We start from the raw sequence: 18,874 nt of genomic DNA, 5'->3' as shown, positions 1-18,874 counted from the left end.
TTCCTACCATTTGGTTCCACCGGTGGAGCCCATTCTACGTGAAGCTCTGTGGAACTGATCTTCCGCACCTCGGGTGGACCCAGCCTTTGGGGAGGTGCCTGGGCTGTGGTCACTGTCAGAGGGGTGCTGTGTAAACAGCCTCCACTAGTACACGCCTGTACAGCAAAACGGTATTTGGTGAATGGAACCAGATTCCAGATGGTAGCGGTTGTTTCAAGACCTTCATAGGGAACACAGGGCTGGATGCCATCTAGAGGAGCACAGGACAAAATATATTTCTCGATAGGACCAGAACGATTTGAAGGTACAGCCCAGGTAAGTGTCACAGAGTCTGAGCTAATAGGACTGATATAACTTAAGTTCAGGCTTCCCTCTGGGGCCCCTGGTTTTGTCCTGTAGGTGACAGCTGCACTCCTTGTTGAACCACTCAAGCTGCTGGTCTCGAGGTAATAGGAATAGGAGGTATATGGTGACAGCGCAGTGTCTAAGAAGTACTGAATATCTGAAATTAAAAAAAAAAAAAGAAAAGAGTTACATTCCACAAATTGGCAAGGAAACATTTCTAATTATTCTTCTGTTATATAACATAACTACATTAAACTACACCAATCCACTCTTTTGAATAAGAGTATGGTTCATATTTTTAAAAATTGAGATGAAGCAAATACTGGTTACTTTTGTTGTGCAGTACAATATAAGAAAAGTGCCTTTTGTAATGATGCATATTTAGAAGCTAAAGCTTTTGTTTTGTTCTTTGTATGATACAGCGTCCTTTTTTATATGCTAGAAACCTAATGCCCAAGGTGATGGTATTAGGAGGTGGGGGGACTTTGAAAAATGATGACATCATGAGGGTGGAGTCCACACATGGCATTAGTACCCTTGCAAAAGAGGGCCCAGAAAAATCCCTCATCCCTTCCACCGTGTGAGGACACAGCGAGAAGTTGGCAGACTGCAACCCCGAAGAGGGCCATCATCAGAACCCAACCGTGCTGGCACCCTGACTTTGGACTTCTAGCCTCCAGAACATTGAGAAATAAATTTCTGTTGTTTAGAAGCCACTCAGCCTGTGATATTTTGTTATAGCAGCCTAAACAGACTAAGACAGTGACCATCTGAGTGAAGGGTTATTTTGACATTCTGTTACATATGTCATTGCAAATTCTTCATGAAAATATGTTGAATATCAGACTAGAGTCCAGTCAGGTCACAGAAAGCACAGAGTAATCTGAACAAGGAAAGCGGAACACACAGAATGATTGAGTACAAAAGGGTTTTACTTACTTAGGGGACCAGAAACCTCTAAAGAATGCAGGAAGAGAAGAGACAGAGATAGGGAAAAGTCACTACCCCCAGGGCTGAAGCAGAGCACCCAGGGAAGGAACAGAACTGGAAGAGATAAGACCTGGGATGAGATCAGACTTCGTTGGACAGGGTGCAACCGTGACCCACTTGACGGTGAAGTTTGCTGAGGTTCCATGAAGGCAGAACTCCCTTGGAATCTGGCTTCTAGCACCTCAGGTGCTCTACCACAGAACTTACAGAGAAAAAAACTTACTGGCAGAGTGCCAAGGAAAGCTGCCCATGATGAGAGCCTGTACCATGGAACTCACTGGAAAGCCACCATCTGTGGTACGAGGGGAAGATGCCACCTGGGCATCAGAAGAATTTACTGGGACTGCCATGCACTGTCTTCCGGGGTGCATCTTGTAGAACTCACTCTTATGGGGCCAGAGCTTGGGAAAGCTGCCCTTTGGGGTCCCGGGGAAAAGCTGCCCAAGGGTAGCTTGGCAGCTGTGTACGGCTGAACATCACTTGGTGAGTGATCTCCTGAGAGGGGTGCACACCAGAACCAGGAAGAGAAACCTCCATCTCCTGCAGGATCCCTCCAACACCCTCTACTGATAGAGTAAAGGAGAAATGTTTACAGGTTCCAGCTCCATTACCACAAAGCAGGCAATGAAGCCAAGGTTTGAAACGGAGAGGCAACAAATTGATAACTTGTACAAGTATACACTAAAAAATCTTTTATGAGACCATGATCTTTAGCCATATTCTTGGGAAACATTTCCTTGGGAAGCATATAAAATGACTGATGTGTTATTTATAATAGGAAATGTTTAAATAAATTAAAGTTGAATTTCTTAATGAGTTATATTAGTCTAATATTACATTAATAGGATTCTAATATTATTAGTTAGTTAAAACAATAGTGATGAAGACCATACAGCAATATGAGAAAAAATATGAAATGTAATACTGCATAGACTTGATTATTATGCAAAATAAACTGAAGTACATATTCTCCCAGAAATTTTCCAAAATGAAATTCGTTTTTGCACTAGAATGCTGGAATTGTGACGCTTTAATTTTTTTTCCTTTAAATTTTCTTAATTGGATATACCACTTTTATAATAAAAAGTTACACAAATTCAAATCAAAATCAGGTGTTTAGAGAAATTATTGCACAAGAACATCATGAAATTCCTCTTTAGAGATGCACTGGGTCACAATATTGGCTGACCCCAGCCCCCGTGTGTGGCATTCTCACCCACCAGAGCTACATGGAGCTGTGCAAGTTGCCTGAATTAACCTTATTTCCTCACACACACCTTCATGCCTTGTCTTGTACAATTTCTTCCATGAGAGTAATTCTTCCTCTACTGTGGTATCTGGTTAATTCACCTCACATCACCCGCTTTTGTGGAACTTTCAATGGTTCTCAATCACTATCTCTGCCCTCACAGGCATGGTTGCTTCTTACCCCTCCTCCAGTTATAGGATACTCAGAAATATTCTAAAAATATTTCTTAATACTCTTAAGTCTATTCTGGTACAATATTTAATATATTACTTTGTAATCTTGGTTTATTTATCTATATCTCTTTTCAATAATGAGAACTGTTCCTTCCATCCTTGTATTTCTAGTGGCTGGTACTGTTCCTGGTCTGCAGTAAGCAATGAACAAAGCAGTGAACAAAGAATGAATGAATGATTCTTCATATACATATTTTTTTTCTAGGAAATAGTATTAAGACCCTTATAATAAAAAACATTGATTTTCATCCATTCTGTTTTCATTCTTATCCCCCTGCTTATATTTTCTGGGTTTTTTAGGTTTATTTCTCTCAGAGGTAACTGAACCATCTTACCCTTGTTACACTGATCCTTTGATGTGGTATAGAACAATAAATGATAATGACATTAAAGGTAGAAATGAAATCCCAGAGTTCACTAAGATACAGTGTTGTTTAAAACTCTCATCTTAAACTATGTTAATGTCCCTAGTGACGTAAGCAATGGTCACACGTAGACATAATCTTCCTCTAGTTTCCCTGTGAAAGCATTTCCCTGGAGTAACATTTAAGGACTATCTCCCCACTCATGGTGACCCAAAGGAGGAAAGATTTAACCGATTGTGAATTTGGGGGGGGGGGGAAGGAAAGCATCCTCAGCGCACTGATTTCTTTTCTAATCTGTCTTCCTGCAGGAGAAAATGAAAATACCGGTGTGTTATGATCTTAGGTTGGAAACTACTGCCCTGGAGAATCCCTTAGTGCATCAGGCCAGCTAGGAAAAGTTTTATTCTAACAAGGAATTCTATAATGGTCTCAACCAAATGGTCAAACTTGCTTGGAAGACACACTATTAATTTTCTTTGAAAAGTTCAATGATTCTCCACCTATAATTCCAAATGCCTTCATTTAACCCAAAGGTTTGTGTTCATACGACTGGATATAAGTACTGTTTCCTCTTCATATTACACATGCTATCCACACACTGGAAATAGAGTAATAAACATGAGGGTATTATTAGAATGATACAAAATTCTGAGAGCATTAACCAATTGTTCTTACTGTTCAAATGCCATCATGCAGATAATTTGCATATCATTAATTATAGTGATTGTCAAGAAATGCCAGAAGTGGCATTTTTTAATGAAAAATAAGGATTTAAGAAATAATACCTGTTTAATAGGATTATATAAATTTCTGATTAGTGAACAAGCACACATTTATTGTGTAAGAAACTGTTATTTGGATTCTGTATTAGTGCAATCATGAAAAAGAGCCAGAGTGTTGTACTCACATGTAATGTTCTATAAAATAGATCACTATATGTTACTATGTAAAACATGCCTCTGGGTTGAAGGGTATAATTGAGGTTTAATTTTACTATTGAATTAACCTATATGGAAAATAGAGTGACCCTAATATACAACTTAAGAAATAATTCAACCAGTAATAGTGCCATCTTCAAAATCACTTTCAATATTTTAATAACTCTCTCTTCTTCTATCACAAAAACTCAAGTTTCAGGACACCTGGATCATGCTGACATTTGGAAGAAAATAAACATTCTAGTAGCAGGTTTTTAGGATGCTTTGCCAACATGGCAGATGTAGACAGATGTTCCTTTCCCTTTGCAATCTGCATTATAAAGTTCAGAGCTTCCATTAACTTCAAAGAAGACTAGAGGCACTGAAGAGACATTTAGAGTTAACACAGAGTACTGAATGTAATAACATAAGTCATACAGAACTGGGTGCAAAATGTAACCTACTATAATATACACAAAATAAAACTGTATGCTATGCAAAAGTTGTAACGCCAATCAATATGTCAAAACAAGGGCACCTTCCTAATCTTTTTCAGAAAGATTATGGAACTTCAGTGTTTTTACATAGCTTTATATACTTTTCTAATTAATTAATCATGTTAAACTAGAATTTGGAAAACTGGGTCTTAAACAAAGAGAACAGCATGGAAACCTGAATTGGAATCACTGTTTCAATGTTTCTTAAACTAGTTTCTTTTAAACTAGTTTCTTAAACTAGCTTGTAGCTAAACATGACCAAAGCAAACATCAGAGAAGACAGGGCTGGAAGAAAATTTCCAAGTTTTCCTTCTGTCTTTAGGGAAAAAAGTATCTAAAACATCTGAGTAAATCTTTTTAAGATAATGTGTCTAAATAGTTTGATTTCTACAAGCTCCTTCAAAATCTTCATAATAGTTTCAGGTGCAAAGATGGTCTTCATGGTTTGTTCACATCCTTCTCTCAATTTAGTTCCATGTTGCTGGGTTTTACCTCTGTGGAAATGGCAATGTATGCATATAATTATACTATTTGCTTGCATGTTAGGACTCTGATTTCCCTTTTTGAAAAGTCCATTTTTCAACCTGAGAATTTAAAATGTGAACCCCTTATAATAGAAATATTTGATAAATTTTCTATAATCCTTATACCCAGAAAAATGATAGACCAGTTTGTTGTAAGTCTTCCAGTATTTTTATATATTTTAAATTAAAATATAATTCATAGATTATTTTAATATCTTTTAGTTACCTTAAACAGTATTTCACGGACATTTCCCATTCATTAATAACTAAACTAAGAGAGTACTTTATAGGTGACCATAGTCTACAATTTACTTAATAATGCACCAGATCCTATTATGTCATGTACCATGATTTACTGAAAGTTTTTTGAATGTCTGACTTTTTCCAATATTTTGCAATTACAAATAGTGCAGGTTTGGACATATTTTGTGATTTGGTGTCCCTTTATGACTATTCATTTGAGATACATTTTCTAAAGTAGGTTTGCTGAGTCAAACGGTTTGCAAAAGGTTTCTCATATATTTTAACAAGTTAGCCCACGCGAAAAGTCATACCAATGAACTCTCACAGATAGCCCAGCAGTTTATGTAAGTTCTAGCTTCTCCATATCCTCATTAATCCTGGAAAGGGTAATTTGTTTTCATCTTTGAGGATTTGATAAGCATTCATGTCTAACAAATAATAAGCATCTCATTTTCACTGCATTTCTTTGATTACTAGTGAGATGTGTAGTTCTCTCTCTGCTGAAACACTCCATGCTAGACAACAACACGTCTCCTCAATGTCAAAGAACTTAACTAATGTATCAATTTTCAGAATATTATATCTTTCCATCACCAAACCTTGAAACTCACTGTATGGGTATTGATCTTCAATTGTGTAGATTTCAAAACCATCCCTGAATAAACTGTAAGTGAGCCAGTGGGCATTTGGAGAATCAGGTGGACTCCAGGAAACACTGATAGCAGAAGAATTTTGAACTTTTCCTCTGGGTGGAGGTTGCTGGGATGGAGCTAAATTACAATGGAGAGAGCATGTATCAGCAAAGGCAATCAATAAGGACACAAGTAAACTTAAGTAAGATATCCAGCAAAGAGGTCTTTCTGATTCAGGATTACTTTATCAAGAAGACATGTGGTTTACCAAGACATTAATAAACAAAGGGCATACATCATGAGTTCTCTAAAACAAAGCTTTTTATCTATAAACATAAAATACGTTTGTAGGTCAATGCAGCTGACATGAATATGGTTGGGGGAAAAAAACCACAGAAGTTTACATAAGCACTTTTTTTTTATTGAAGTATAGTTGACTTACAATATTATATTCGTTTCAGGTGTATAACATAGTGATTTGATACTTGTATAGATAATGCACCATACAGAGCTATTACAGCATTATTAACTATATTCCCTGTGCTGTACACTACATCCCTGTGACTTATTTATTCTGTAACTGGAAGTTTGTACTTCTTAATCCCCTTCACCTATTTCACCCATTCCCCACCTCCCCTCTGGCAACCATTGGTTTGTTCTCTGTATCCATGAGTTTGTTTCTGTTTCGTTCTATTTGTTCACTTTTTTTTAGATTCCACATATAAATGAAAACATACAGTATTTCTCTAACTCTCCACCTCTTTCTTTGAATTTTTCAGAGACACTATCCAAGGATGCATAATATTTATTTTCTACTTAATTAAATTAAAAGTTGATACACATAAATTGTGTTGAAACTTGAAATAAGTCGTGTAATTTCTGGATTTTTTAAAAGGAAGTTTTCCATTCCATTAAGCACAATGTGTCATCTTGCTTCACAGAGCACAGTGTAAAAGAAAGAGTAATAGCTGATGATACAGATAGCTGTGGATGCTAAGGATGTTAAATAGTCTAAATATTAGCCAGAAACAAATTAAATGTATTACGTGAACACCAAGCACCTGTTAGAGTTGCTATGATTGTTTATAACACCTGTTAACAATGCTGTGATTGTAACATAGAAAACAAACTTATGGTTACCAAAGGGGAAATCAGTGGGGGGGGGAGGGGGGAGAAGGGTTAAATTAGGGGTTTGGGATTAAAAGATACACACTACTATACATAAGATAGATAAACAACAAGACCTACTGTTTAGCACAGGGAATTATATTCAATATCTTGTAATAATCTCTAATGGAAAAAAATCTGAAAAAGAATATATATAAATATATGTATATGACTGAAGCACTCTGCTGTACACCTGATACTAACAAAACCCTGTACATCAACTATACTTCAATTTAAAAAGTGCTGCGATTCAGATGTAGAGAACAAACATATGGACATCAAGGGGGGAAAGCAGGGCGGTGGGGGGGGGGTGAATTGGGAGATTGGGATTGACATATATATACTAATATATACAAAATAGGTAACTAATAAAACCTGCTGTATAGCACAAAAAATATAAAATAAAAAATGCTGTGATTGTTAGAGATAATATGTTTGCTTCCATCAGGCACGTAAGAGCATTCACGTCACTATTTTAGTGATGTTTTTAGAGCATAAATATATACTATGAACACACTGTTTCTTATCACTATATTTTTCATAGCCTCCCTATTTTGGAGAATCAGTCTACATTTTTTTCCCCAGAAGATAGAAAGGTAAAGGAGAAAAACAATATCTAACTATATTTTAAGGGCAATCAACCACCAGTTTATTTACCCGTCTCTGGTTTAAGATGCATAAAACCTTCATCCATTTAGAGAAGCATAATGTAATCGGACTTTCTCACTGAATAAAATGACAAAGGCACAGTTTGCTGTGTTAACTTATTTTGTAAACCATTAATCTTTCTGTTGAGAAAAAATTTTAAATCCTGAGTCGATCATGAATCGATCAATTATCAATATTATTATATGAAATACCTGCAGTCACTAGGTGATAGTCAATGTTTCAGAAGAAAAGAAAGTGCACACTCAAGTGATTTAACAAAGAGCTTAATAAAGAAACTCTTTTCAAAAGGGTGGGGAGAATGTAAAGGAATCAAAAGACATGGAGCAGTACTCTGGGCATGGTAATAGCAGAGCTCTTCTACTACTTCTGTCACGGGTCAAGACCAATCCCAGGCTCAATGATTCACTAGAAATTCATTCACTCATTATATAGTCCTACTCACGGGTAAGATTTATTACCGCAAAAGGATACAGAGTACAATCAAAGAAGGGAAAAGGTACATGGGTAAAGTCTGGGGGAAACCAGGCACAAGCTTCAAGTTACAGAGGATGGGCTTAATTTCCCTAGCAACATATAAAAACACACGTGAAATGTTGCCAACCAGAGAAGTTCATTAGAAACTCAGTGCCCAGTGTCTATACTGGGGACTGTTCATGTAGGCAGTCTCTGCCTGGCACACACCAAAATTCCAAACTCCCAGAAAGAAAGCAGGTGTCAGGCATTGTATGGTCAGGCCACTCAAGAGGGCTGTCCTCTTGCTCTCTGTACATCCCCTGTTCAGCCAGCGCCTGCTTCACCTACATCCTACTCAGAGGACTGACCTTCCTACATACTTGCCCCAGGTCCCAGCTAATGATTGTTCTTATCAGAGGCAGTGAAGGGCGTGGTCCACTGCTGGTTTCCTTGGTAACCGAAGAGCCAGCCAGAGGTAATTCCCCCTATAACTGGCAATCCCTCCCACCCCCCAGTGAAGGCCACAGCCATGTCCTGCCTGCTCTCCCCTGCATACGGTCGGGTGTCACTCCAGGACCTTGCTTCAGACATGTAAGCTTTCCCATCCATTAAATCATTCATGTCTCTGTCATTGACTCCAGACTCCTTCTTTGGTCTCAAAACTGGGGAAATGGAGGCCAGTATTTCCTGTGGGTTGCAGCCCAACAAGCACAAACCATGTAATCTGTACAAAATTTAAGGGACAGTGAGCCCTTCTTAATAATTTTCAGGATGGTGGGAGTCATCACACAATCCAAATCCCAGATGCCAGCCAAAGGCCAACTTTGTAAGCAGGTCTTTCTAAAGACAAGCATTCAGGCCTGCTATGTTAAGTTTTTCTCACACGTTATCCCTAGCTTGAAGGGGCACAGCACTCAGAGACGGAAAGGGATGTGTGGAGAGCATCATCTGACCACTCACTGAAGGACAGAGCCAACTCCAGGCCAGCCTCACACTGAGACAGGGAGCTGGGGACTAAAGGCTCTGACTTCCCTTTCTGCCAGCCCTCCTCCAGATGACCAGAAGGTTCCTACTTGTAGCTGAAGCCAACCGAGAGTCAGGGCACAAGAGAGCCTGCTGACACAGAACATACAGAATCTCGGGGAACAGAGCAGAGTGAGAAGTATGGAGTAGTAACGTGAAGTTATCCTAACACACCAGGCAAAGACTTTCAACTAAGAGCTATTACTAATTCATCAGTACTCATGAATGATATACTCCATTTTAAAGACATGAGATAATCCAACAAAAGCATTTTAAGAAAGTATATCAAGAGCACTGAATTTGAAATATATAAAATTCCGTATCTTATGCATAGGCTTCCTGAAGACAATGTCTCTAAACCTATGGTAGATAATATTAAAGTCACGTTTTTCAAGAAGAATATTCAACCTAGATACATTCTCACTCTTCCCCTTTATCTTTTTTTTGGAGGGGATTTTCATCGTTATGTTAAAATTCTAACTGTCCATATGCCTGTTTAGATATAGGATAGTGAGTAATAACAATCTCAAAATGACACATGAAGAGAGAATTACTTCCAAACAGCACCTTATATTTTTGAATTCAATGATTTGCCATATTTTGCTATGGTCACTTTGGTTGGTTGAATACTGACAGTACATTTGATCTTTCAGTGAATTTTAATTTAGGGCTCTAAATCCTGTTATGCTTAGTGGAACTTCAAAGACTCATAAACTGTCTCATCTACAGCACTCTCAAAGAGCCTCGTAATCCATGGCAATTTAATGTTTTTTAGTGAATATTAGTGATTACATCTAAAACTCCTCATGCTCTCAGGAACACAATAGATTTCAGAGTTAGAGCCATCAAAACTGACCATTAAACTATTTTCTAAGATGGCAAAATACTTTTGGGATGATTGAAAAAGAAATAGATGTTTCAGTCCCGTGTCAAAGGATGTAGAAAATGATTTGCATTATGTGAAAATTTCCTTGACAACAAACACAATCATACACATATATACACACATAGGCTCTTTCAAATGTTTAAAGTTGATTACTTTTTATGACCATCTCTAACCACAATCTTGTCTGCCTTCACAGTGTGAATGAATAGTGCTTGTTTGACATTTAATGAGAGTTTTCTAAGACCTGAAGGTTTAGATAGTTCAATACCACTCTAAGAATAAATATTTTGAAATCCTGGGCATGAGATAACTTGAACCCACTTTTATGTGCTGAAAGTAGGATTCTGAGAAAATGGTCATACACGCATTAATCAAAATTGCCAAGAATGGTCTTTGTATAAGACTCTCTTTTAAGGAAGCAAAGTATAATATTGTGACTACATCCATCAGTTTGGGATTACATCCCAGCTTGGGAACTTTGGTAATTGTATGATTGCAGTCAAATTTCAGTTGGATGCTCTGACCCTTTTCTCATTTATAGTAAGAAGATGATAATGTCTACCTCTGAAAGCCAAAGCAACTATTATAAGTGTGTTCTAAAAATTAAAGAAAAGTATGATAATTTTGTTTCAACAAAAAGGGAATTTCAACAGAGAAAGAGAATGTATAAAAACACCAAAACCAGAGTTGAACAGTATAATAACTAAAATGGAAACTTCTCTAGAGAGGGCTCAATGGCAGATTTGAAATGAAAGAAGAATCAGTAAACTTGTTATAAAGCAACAGATGGAACTTAAATATACAACAATATGATTTATCTAATCCAAAGAACAGAGAAAAAAATTTAACAAAAGTGAAAACAGCCTCAGAGATCTGTGAGTAAATGTCTTATGTATAATGTGTCAACATACGTGCAATGGGAAGCACAAAGGAGAGAAAAGACAGAGAAAGGGGAAAAAAAATATTTGAAGAAATATTGGCTCAAACTGTCCAAATTCAATGTAAAACACTTATCTCCAATTCCGAAAAGCATAATGAATTCAAGTAGGATACACACAAAGTGATTCAGACCTAGACATAGTGTAGTCAGACTGGTGAAAGACAAACTCTTGAAAGCAGTAAGAGAAAAAACAACTCATAACACAGTTGAAGGGAAATACAATTAAAGGTTTACAGAAACAAAGGAGGCCAGAAGATAGTAGAATGACATATTTGAAGTCCCCAAAAGAAAAAAGAATAGTTGGTACCAAGAACTCTATATCTAGAAAAATTACTCATCAAAAGTAAAAGTTAGGGGCTTCCTGGTGGCGCAGTGGTTGAGAGTCCACCTGCCGATGCAGGGGACACGGGTTCGTGCCCCGGTCCGGGAAGATCCCACGTGCCACGGAGTGGCTGGGCCTGTGAGCCATGGCTGCTGAGCCTGCGTGTCCGGAGCCTGTGCTCCGCAACAGGAGAGGCCACAACAGTGAGAGGCCCGCGTACCGCAAAAAAAAAAAAAGTAAACATCTACCACTACTAAGAAATGTAGGCCAGGTTTCCAGTGACAAGACCATCCACTTTTGCCTGAGGTGTAATTCCTAGACTGTGTCTCAGGTGCAAGAACAGGTAGCAAAAAATGGAGCAGAAGCCAATATTTTCATACAGCATTAGTGGCAGAACCTATCAAAAAATCTCTAAGATTCCATATGTGGTATGTAAATCTGTCACAATTCTATTATAAACAATGATCCACAACTGACATCCAAAGAAATATGCTGGAATTTCTGCTGCACACAAATCAATCAACTATATAGCTAACCAGTGAACAAAAAATATTAATTAAATGTTCAATGAATCCAGATTGGTGTTTAGACTGCATTTATACACAAAGGCAATTGTGACAGTCCTTTCCCAAGAGTAGCGTAAGTACCTACAATTTTACTTTTCCTAAAATCCAGAGAGACCAGTGAAACACGGGATACTGAAGATAAAACACACAGGTACAAAAGCTGAATATGTCTTGTTAATCGTTAGCTACATCTTGCTTTCCACTACTTCCAAAACTAGCACAGTTGCTGTGGACCCCAATATTTTATTACTTCTCTCTCTTCCTTAAATATAGATAGCACTGCTCCAGGCATGCTTACTTATGATGATGTGTCCAGACTTGTGGCATTTCCTAACATTGTGACTCATGACAATCTCAGGACACCTCAAGGAGGAAACGTATTGTACAATATATTATAGAGGGCTCCTTACCACATGTTCTTAGCAGGCATTTCTTGGGAATTCTGGAAAAGGTAAGGATAGATGATCTTGAAGTAGATACAAAGAAATCATCAATATGCCATGAAATTGTAGGGCTGCAGGTGACCTTGAGAAGTCAGTTCAAGGCCCTCGAGAATAGTGTTGAGAAGTCAAAAGACACTATGATGTAACCTTTGGCTTCCAAGAGTTAAAAATGTGAGAGGTGTTGAAAAAACTAATGCAACTTAAAGTAGAAAGACAGAAATATCAAATACAGGAGTAATATGTGGTGATAAATCATGATAATAACTGCTACAATATCAATAAACAACTAATAGTAGCATACTGTCCATATAATGGTGGGGGCGGGGTGGAAGGACACAAATCCCACAATAATCTTCCATTTGCTATAGAAATTACCTGGAAATGTTCTTATGTGGTGAGGCGACCACGCACTTTGGCTTAACCAATGTTGTCCTAAATTTTACACTGACAAGTCCCACATTCTGGGAAAACCCTTAGTCTGGGGTAAACCAGGACTTTGGTCACCTTGTTAGTGATACCACTGCAACAAACGATTGTAAATTTCCCACTACTAAGGTAATCGTATAACCAGGTTCAATGATCCAATCAAGGGAAAGAACCCAAATTTCATTTAGTGTAATTTTTTTTCCATTTCTCACTTAAATTCTCCACATTGTACCTAAGTCTTTCTGATGAGTTCTCGGTGGAGAGAGCAATTAAGGAGACAGTGCCCTGTATGATGTTGCCTCCTATACCAGTATTGGGCCAGAGGTCACTTACTTTTGCTGCAGCCCAATGGATTGTTGATATCCAAATGGCTTGCACTGGGAACACAAGTATCACACTTTGAGCCAGTGACAAATCGTTTACAGAAACACTGGCCAGTGACTGAGTGACAGGTTTCATTCAAGGCTCCTGAGAGATGACAACTGCATGGCTGACATCTGAAAAGACAAATAAACCATCAAAGAGAATAACGTTTCGATTAGTAATTCACAGTATAAGTTACATCTATCGATAACACTGTGGAATAAAATAGTCTGTTTTAGCCAGTGTATTGAAAAGGATTGCTGAGCTAAAAAACACAAAATACAACAAAACAGAAAAAACACCTTTATCAAAATGCCACTCACTATAAAATCTCTATGAAGCCATCTCTTTGTACACGAATTAATGCCAAGAAAGTGTTATATTGCTTTTTTATATGCCATGATGCATCTTATGGTTTATTTTCCATACACTAGTTGCTCAATTAAGAACACTGTAAACTTTCCATCCTCACAGAAGCAGTTCTCCTGACAGCTAAAAATTAAGATGAGATACCCATAAAATTATCTCTTCAAGTATCTTTTAAGTTGTGAAATACAAAACTGGGTACGATAATTATTGCTCCCCCTAAAAATCTTGTAATCCTATAGTTTTATAAAGAGTAAAAATTATATAGCTTTCTAAAGACTACATTTTGCTAAGGAAACAGTTTGAGGAATATATGCTCAAATACTGTTGATGCTTTAATATATGTTATGTTTCACTTTTTATTTTATGCATTAAACTTATTCACCCAAAATAATTAAAGAATAGAGCATTATTCTGATCTATGAAAAGATACTGTTGATATAAATATAATGAAAGAACTTCATTTTGACTTAGATTTCCTGAACCCAAAGTTGATCGTAAAAAATCACTGTTTTGGCATTGTGCCATGGTAGAAACTAAAACCTGTTTTCTCAGAGTGAATTATTCAAACACTCACTCCATGTCAATGTCACAGATTAGGATAAGCAATTCGGGCACCATGAAGCCTCAGAGAAGCAAAACAGCACACGTAAGAAGACTACCACCTTTAAACAGAGACTTTCCATAGGGTACATTTAAAACAAAAGTATGGCTTCCCCTATATTTTCTAATAAAGATGCTGGGTGGATAGAGTTACTTCATCTCACTGCAACTTTTACGGTGTGATCTCCTGGGTAATCATTCAAGACCCTTTAAAAAGCCGATAAAAGCTAAGGCTACTAAATAAGCTGCAAATTTGTTTTATGGACTAATATCACCTTGGGAATAAATAAAGTACAGTTTGTCCTGAAACCCACTATACTGTAGTTTGCCCTTTTTATGTCATGATAAAAGGACATGTTTCCCTCCAAACAGCTATACTGTATCCTTTATGTATAGACACTGCAGCAGAACTCCATCTCAAATAGATATTTGGTTTAGGTGTTTAAGGATTAGATCCGAAGAAAATTATGCATGGAAATTAAAATGGAATTACAGAAGCAACAAAATATTTAATTTGCTCCTAACTTCATTATATGCTATTACTTAGAGTATATTGTTTGTCGGCTTTTAATGTAATATTGGTAAGCAGAAGCAATAAGAGACAAGCTTCTCTCAATGCATATATATATCACTGCACCACTCATGAATAAGTGTGTGTCAAGTATTTCAGCTTTATTACCATTCACTCATGGAGACAATTCACATCTATTTTACATACAGTACATTTAGAGTAATAGTTTCCAGTGTATAACATAATTCCTTTCCTTGATGGAGATCTATTTCTTCACGCTAACTGCTACATGCTTAACTCCAAGTCAGCTCTGTCAATATACATGGGATATTAAGTTCCAAATCCAAACGGAATAAACCAGTTCTTAGGAAAGCATGCAGTGTCTTGAGTAACTAAATGTGACTCTTCCTGATTTCATAGTCTTTTTTATCCCAGCCATTGTTATATGCAACTTCTCTGACTTCTTATAATGGCTTAACTTTAGTAAGAGAGATTTTAACCTGGGGTGAAGTTCATAGGCGACTTTTCCTGAATATCATAGTTGTTTCTAGCCTAAAGGACGCTGGGGATAATTCTGTAATTAAGGTTTAAGTAAAATGATTCCTGTAAATTTCTCAGCCATTCAAATATAATTTTAAACATTTCCAAGACTCTTTAGCAGATAAGCTACAAGTTTGATGTCATTTTATTTTATAAGTTATCCTTCCTCAAGAGCATCTCCTAAATGCAATACATTTCACGTTTATTAAAACAAAATTATACATAATGAAGGAAAAGACATTTTAAGCTTAGAAAGAGAAACACCAAACTAAGATGAATTGTGATATTGATTTTGTGAGGATAAATGGTTTTTGTAATATTAATATAGAGAAACCTTTATTACACTGGCTCTCCTGGTACAGCTAGGGCTTCTCCCGCAATCTGTTTAAAATCTTCATTTTTCATCCTTATGGGAAAACCTCACTTGCTAAATGGATTTCATAAAGAGTAATCTGTCAAGATTTATATAGATAAACAATTTGTGATGTTTATTGACCAGTTCATTATGGTTACCATTACAGTTCTGTTTGGGCCCTTACATAACTTAGTGTTTACTGGATAGAATGGGAAAGAAGGTAATTAGCTTCTGTCTCTTAAATCACAAATCTCATATATTTTCCTTTCCAGAGAGCTTCTTCCAGTTGTGCAAACAGTAAGAGAAAGAGTTATCCTACTTATTACTATTGTGGAAACATCACTATGAATGAAGGGAATGAGTTTCAATAGTGCATCTCATTGTCAGAAACTTCATCATGTGAGGAAGAGCTACCACAATAGGAGGCCCACGGATACGGTCCAGGATATAGGTAACTTTACTGACGTTTCTCTTTGGACACCTCTCTTCTGTCTGGAGCCTCAACTCATAGGTAACATCAAATTGAGTTAAAGATATTGACCAACATAGGTAACATTCACTGAGGGCTAATTATGTCCCAGGACTGGACTAGGCACTGAGCACATAAAGATGAACAAGATAGAATTGTCCCTGTCTTCAAGAGCCCTCAGTCTAGTGAGAAATGAAACAATGGAAAGAGCATTAATAAAGATGTGTACAGACTCTTTGGGAACAAAGAAAAGGACCAACTACCTACTCTGGTGGAAAAGGATCGGGGCAGGGAAAGGAGTAGTAAGTAAGAAGGAATCCTGGAAGAGGATGTTTGGGCTGCATATTAAAAGATGAATAGGAGGGCTTCCCTGGTGGCGCAGTGGTTGAGAGTCCGCCTGCCGATGCAGGGGTGGCTAGCTGATGAGAGGCATGTTGCCCTTTAACCCCATCACCCTAGATAAGAACTAGCTAACAAAGAGTCATAGAGGAGAATGAATCTGTGAGGAACATTCCCCAACATTCCACTGTGATACCACCAACGGACAAGAAAGTTATCTGCTTCCCTTTGAAGTCATTGATCTGGTTCTCAGAAAAAGAGACCAATTGAGATCCCTCGGAAATATGCATGTGAAAAGACTGCCAGACCAAATCTTTAACTTAGTGGTGAAATGGAGAACTTGTGCAGTAAAACCGAAAGTAATCTGGTCACAGAAGAATTTTACTTTATGTTTTAGAAGTCTGAGCCTTTCGATTCCCTGGCCAGCCTAGATCCCAATTCCCTGCTATCTGAGGGAAATCATAGTTCACTGTATGTCAGCTGGTCAGTAGAAGATACATAGTGATACTTCTCGCTCCTTAAGGCTAAAAAAAGACATTATACCACTGATGAATGTAAAGAAAAGAAGTCATTATGGAAAAAATCTTTAGGGGATTGTGAGGTTTGGATGGTATGTGAGAAAATGGTGGTGCCCCAGATGAACTGGAACCGTCTTGTGGGCTGTGAGAAAGAGGACTCGTAGTTACAGGTCAACTTGCGGACAGTGCTAGGGAGTGCACTGTGTCAAATATGGGTCTCAACTACCCACTGAGACAAACTGAATGTGGCCCATTTCTGTCTCACTGTTTTTGGTTTAGACAAATATGATATATTTTTATTCATTTTTTTTGCTTTATTGATTTTTTCAGTGGGCAGACTTTTTTTTGCTTCATTGTTTTCAATACTGATTAAATCACATTTGCCTTATGTGTCCAAGGTAAATGGAGTGGTTTTTGCCCTTGGATCAGCTTTTTAAAAACACATGCCCTTTTTTGTGATAGGGAGCTTTTGAAGAATGGACAACTTGGATGAAAACAGGCAAATGATTTTCCAGCTTGTTACTGTTGTGTTTGGGGCATTTTTTGTCACTGTTGCTGTAGTTTAGGGTCAGGCCCTATTTTATGTTATTTATTTTGCCCTTGGGAGTATTGAAGAAAAGTATATAAAATAAGCCAAGAGAAAAATATAGCAAACACAGCTGTGCACAATAAAAGAGAAGATGGAGCAGGGTAAGGGATGTGTGTGAACTTCACGGAGGGGTTAAGTAAAATCCCCTGAATATATAAATGGAGAAAGCAGATGAGAAAATCAATTTATTTTCAAAATCAATGAAGAGATACAATGATACTTGTATCTTCTCCTTGCTTAAAAATAAAATACTTATAATCTTTGTAGAATTCTAGAAATTAATGAAATAAATTTATACTTATAAGTACCTACAAGGTACATTCAAATGATCTTAGATGATTCAAGGTACAGTCAAATGATTTTAGATGATTTTCTTTCTTTTTTAAAAATTTTAACATCTGGGCACAGTTATTTTCCTAACTGCATGTCTGTATACATTTAGACTATGAGTGGATTTTTTCCTTCAGAAAACAAAAATTCCTTATACTAGATGGAATCCCATATGTTGTAGCCATCTTTGTACACATCTTCAAAATAGTCAGTGTTAGTATATATCCACAAGAACAACCAGAAGTCAACAAACAGATTTCAATATCATTCAGGAAAGGAATGGAAAACATAAAAAGAATAAAATCCATTTTTATCTCTTTTCAGTGATGAGCAAAAGTATACATTCAAGCAGTTCTCATTGTCACATTTTGAAACATCTTTCTCTATGACCTTCTGTGCTAGAGGATTTCTTCTCTATCATCGATGTTAAAGTGAAATGCGACAGTAGAATTCATCAGTGGAATAGAAGGGTCAACTCTAGACAAGGGCATTCCAGATGACTGATTTAACAAGGGACAAATCCTGCTGATTTCTTTGGGTCTTTGTGGTTAAGGGAGGCTTTATTTGTTTCAGAGAAGCTGCATTACACATGGTGGCTCTTGCTTTCAATAGCTCTTTCCAGCAGCAGCGTATGCTAATATCAAGAGCCAACCCTGCCCAATCTGAGAGCATCCTGAGTCGCACGTGGGTGGTGCAGACTTGAATAGTTATTTTAAGATTTATATCCCTTTCACTAAGATGATGACGGCATGAGACTTTTATTTTTTTAATTTTTGGCAGAGGTGAGGAAAGTAATGCAAATGAGAATTTTTTCTGTGTTGGTTATATTAAGAATGGGATGCATGAGAGGCATGCAGATTTAAAACTCAGAGACACAACTAGCCATAGGCCTAGAGCCCATGATGGAGATCTGAAGATGTGACAATATATTTGAAAGTCATTTACAGGCATGTAGAGGTTGAAATCACAGACGTTGATATGTAAGTTGAAGGGCCAGATTA

The 18,874-nt window shown here is 37.2% G+C and overlaps 1 protein-coding gene across 1 annotated transcript in view; it reads right to left on the bottom strand.

The window, feature by feature from the left end:
* Positions 1–18,874, bottom strand: part of USH2A (usherin) — an 815,986-nt gene that overhangs the window by 613,441 nt on the left and 183,671 nt on the right. The window contains 3 exon segments of the mRNA XM_032639255.1: positions 8–502; positions 5,975–6,133; positions 13,224–13,387. Coding sequence (XP_032495146.1) covers positions 8–502; positions 5,975–6,133; positions 13,224–13,387 — 818 coding nt within the window.

The sequence above is a fragment of the Phocoena sinus genome, chromosome 1 (genome assembly GCF_008692025.1).
Source record: "Phocoena sinus isolate mPhoSin1 chromosome 1, mPhoSin1.pri, whole genome shotgun sequence".
NCBI lineage: Eukaryota > Metazoa > Chordata > Mammalia > Artiodactyla > Phocoenidae > Phocoena > Phocoena sinus.
This window is presented reverse-complemented; position numbering and strand designations above follow the sequence as displayed.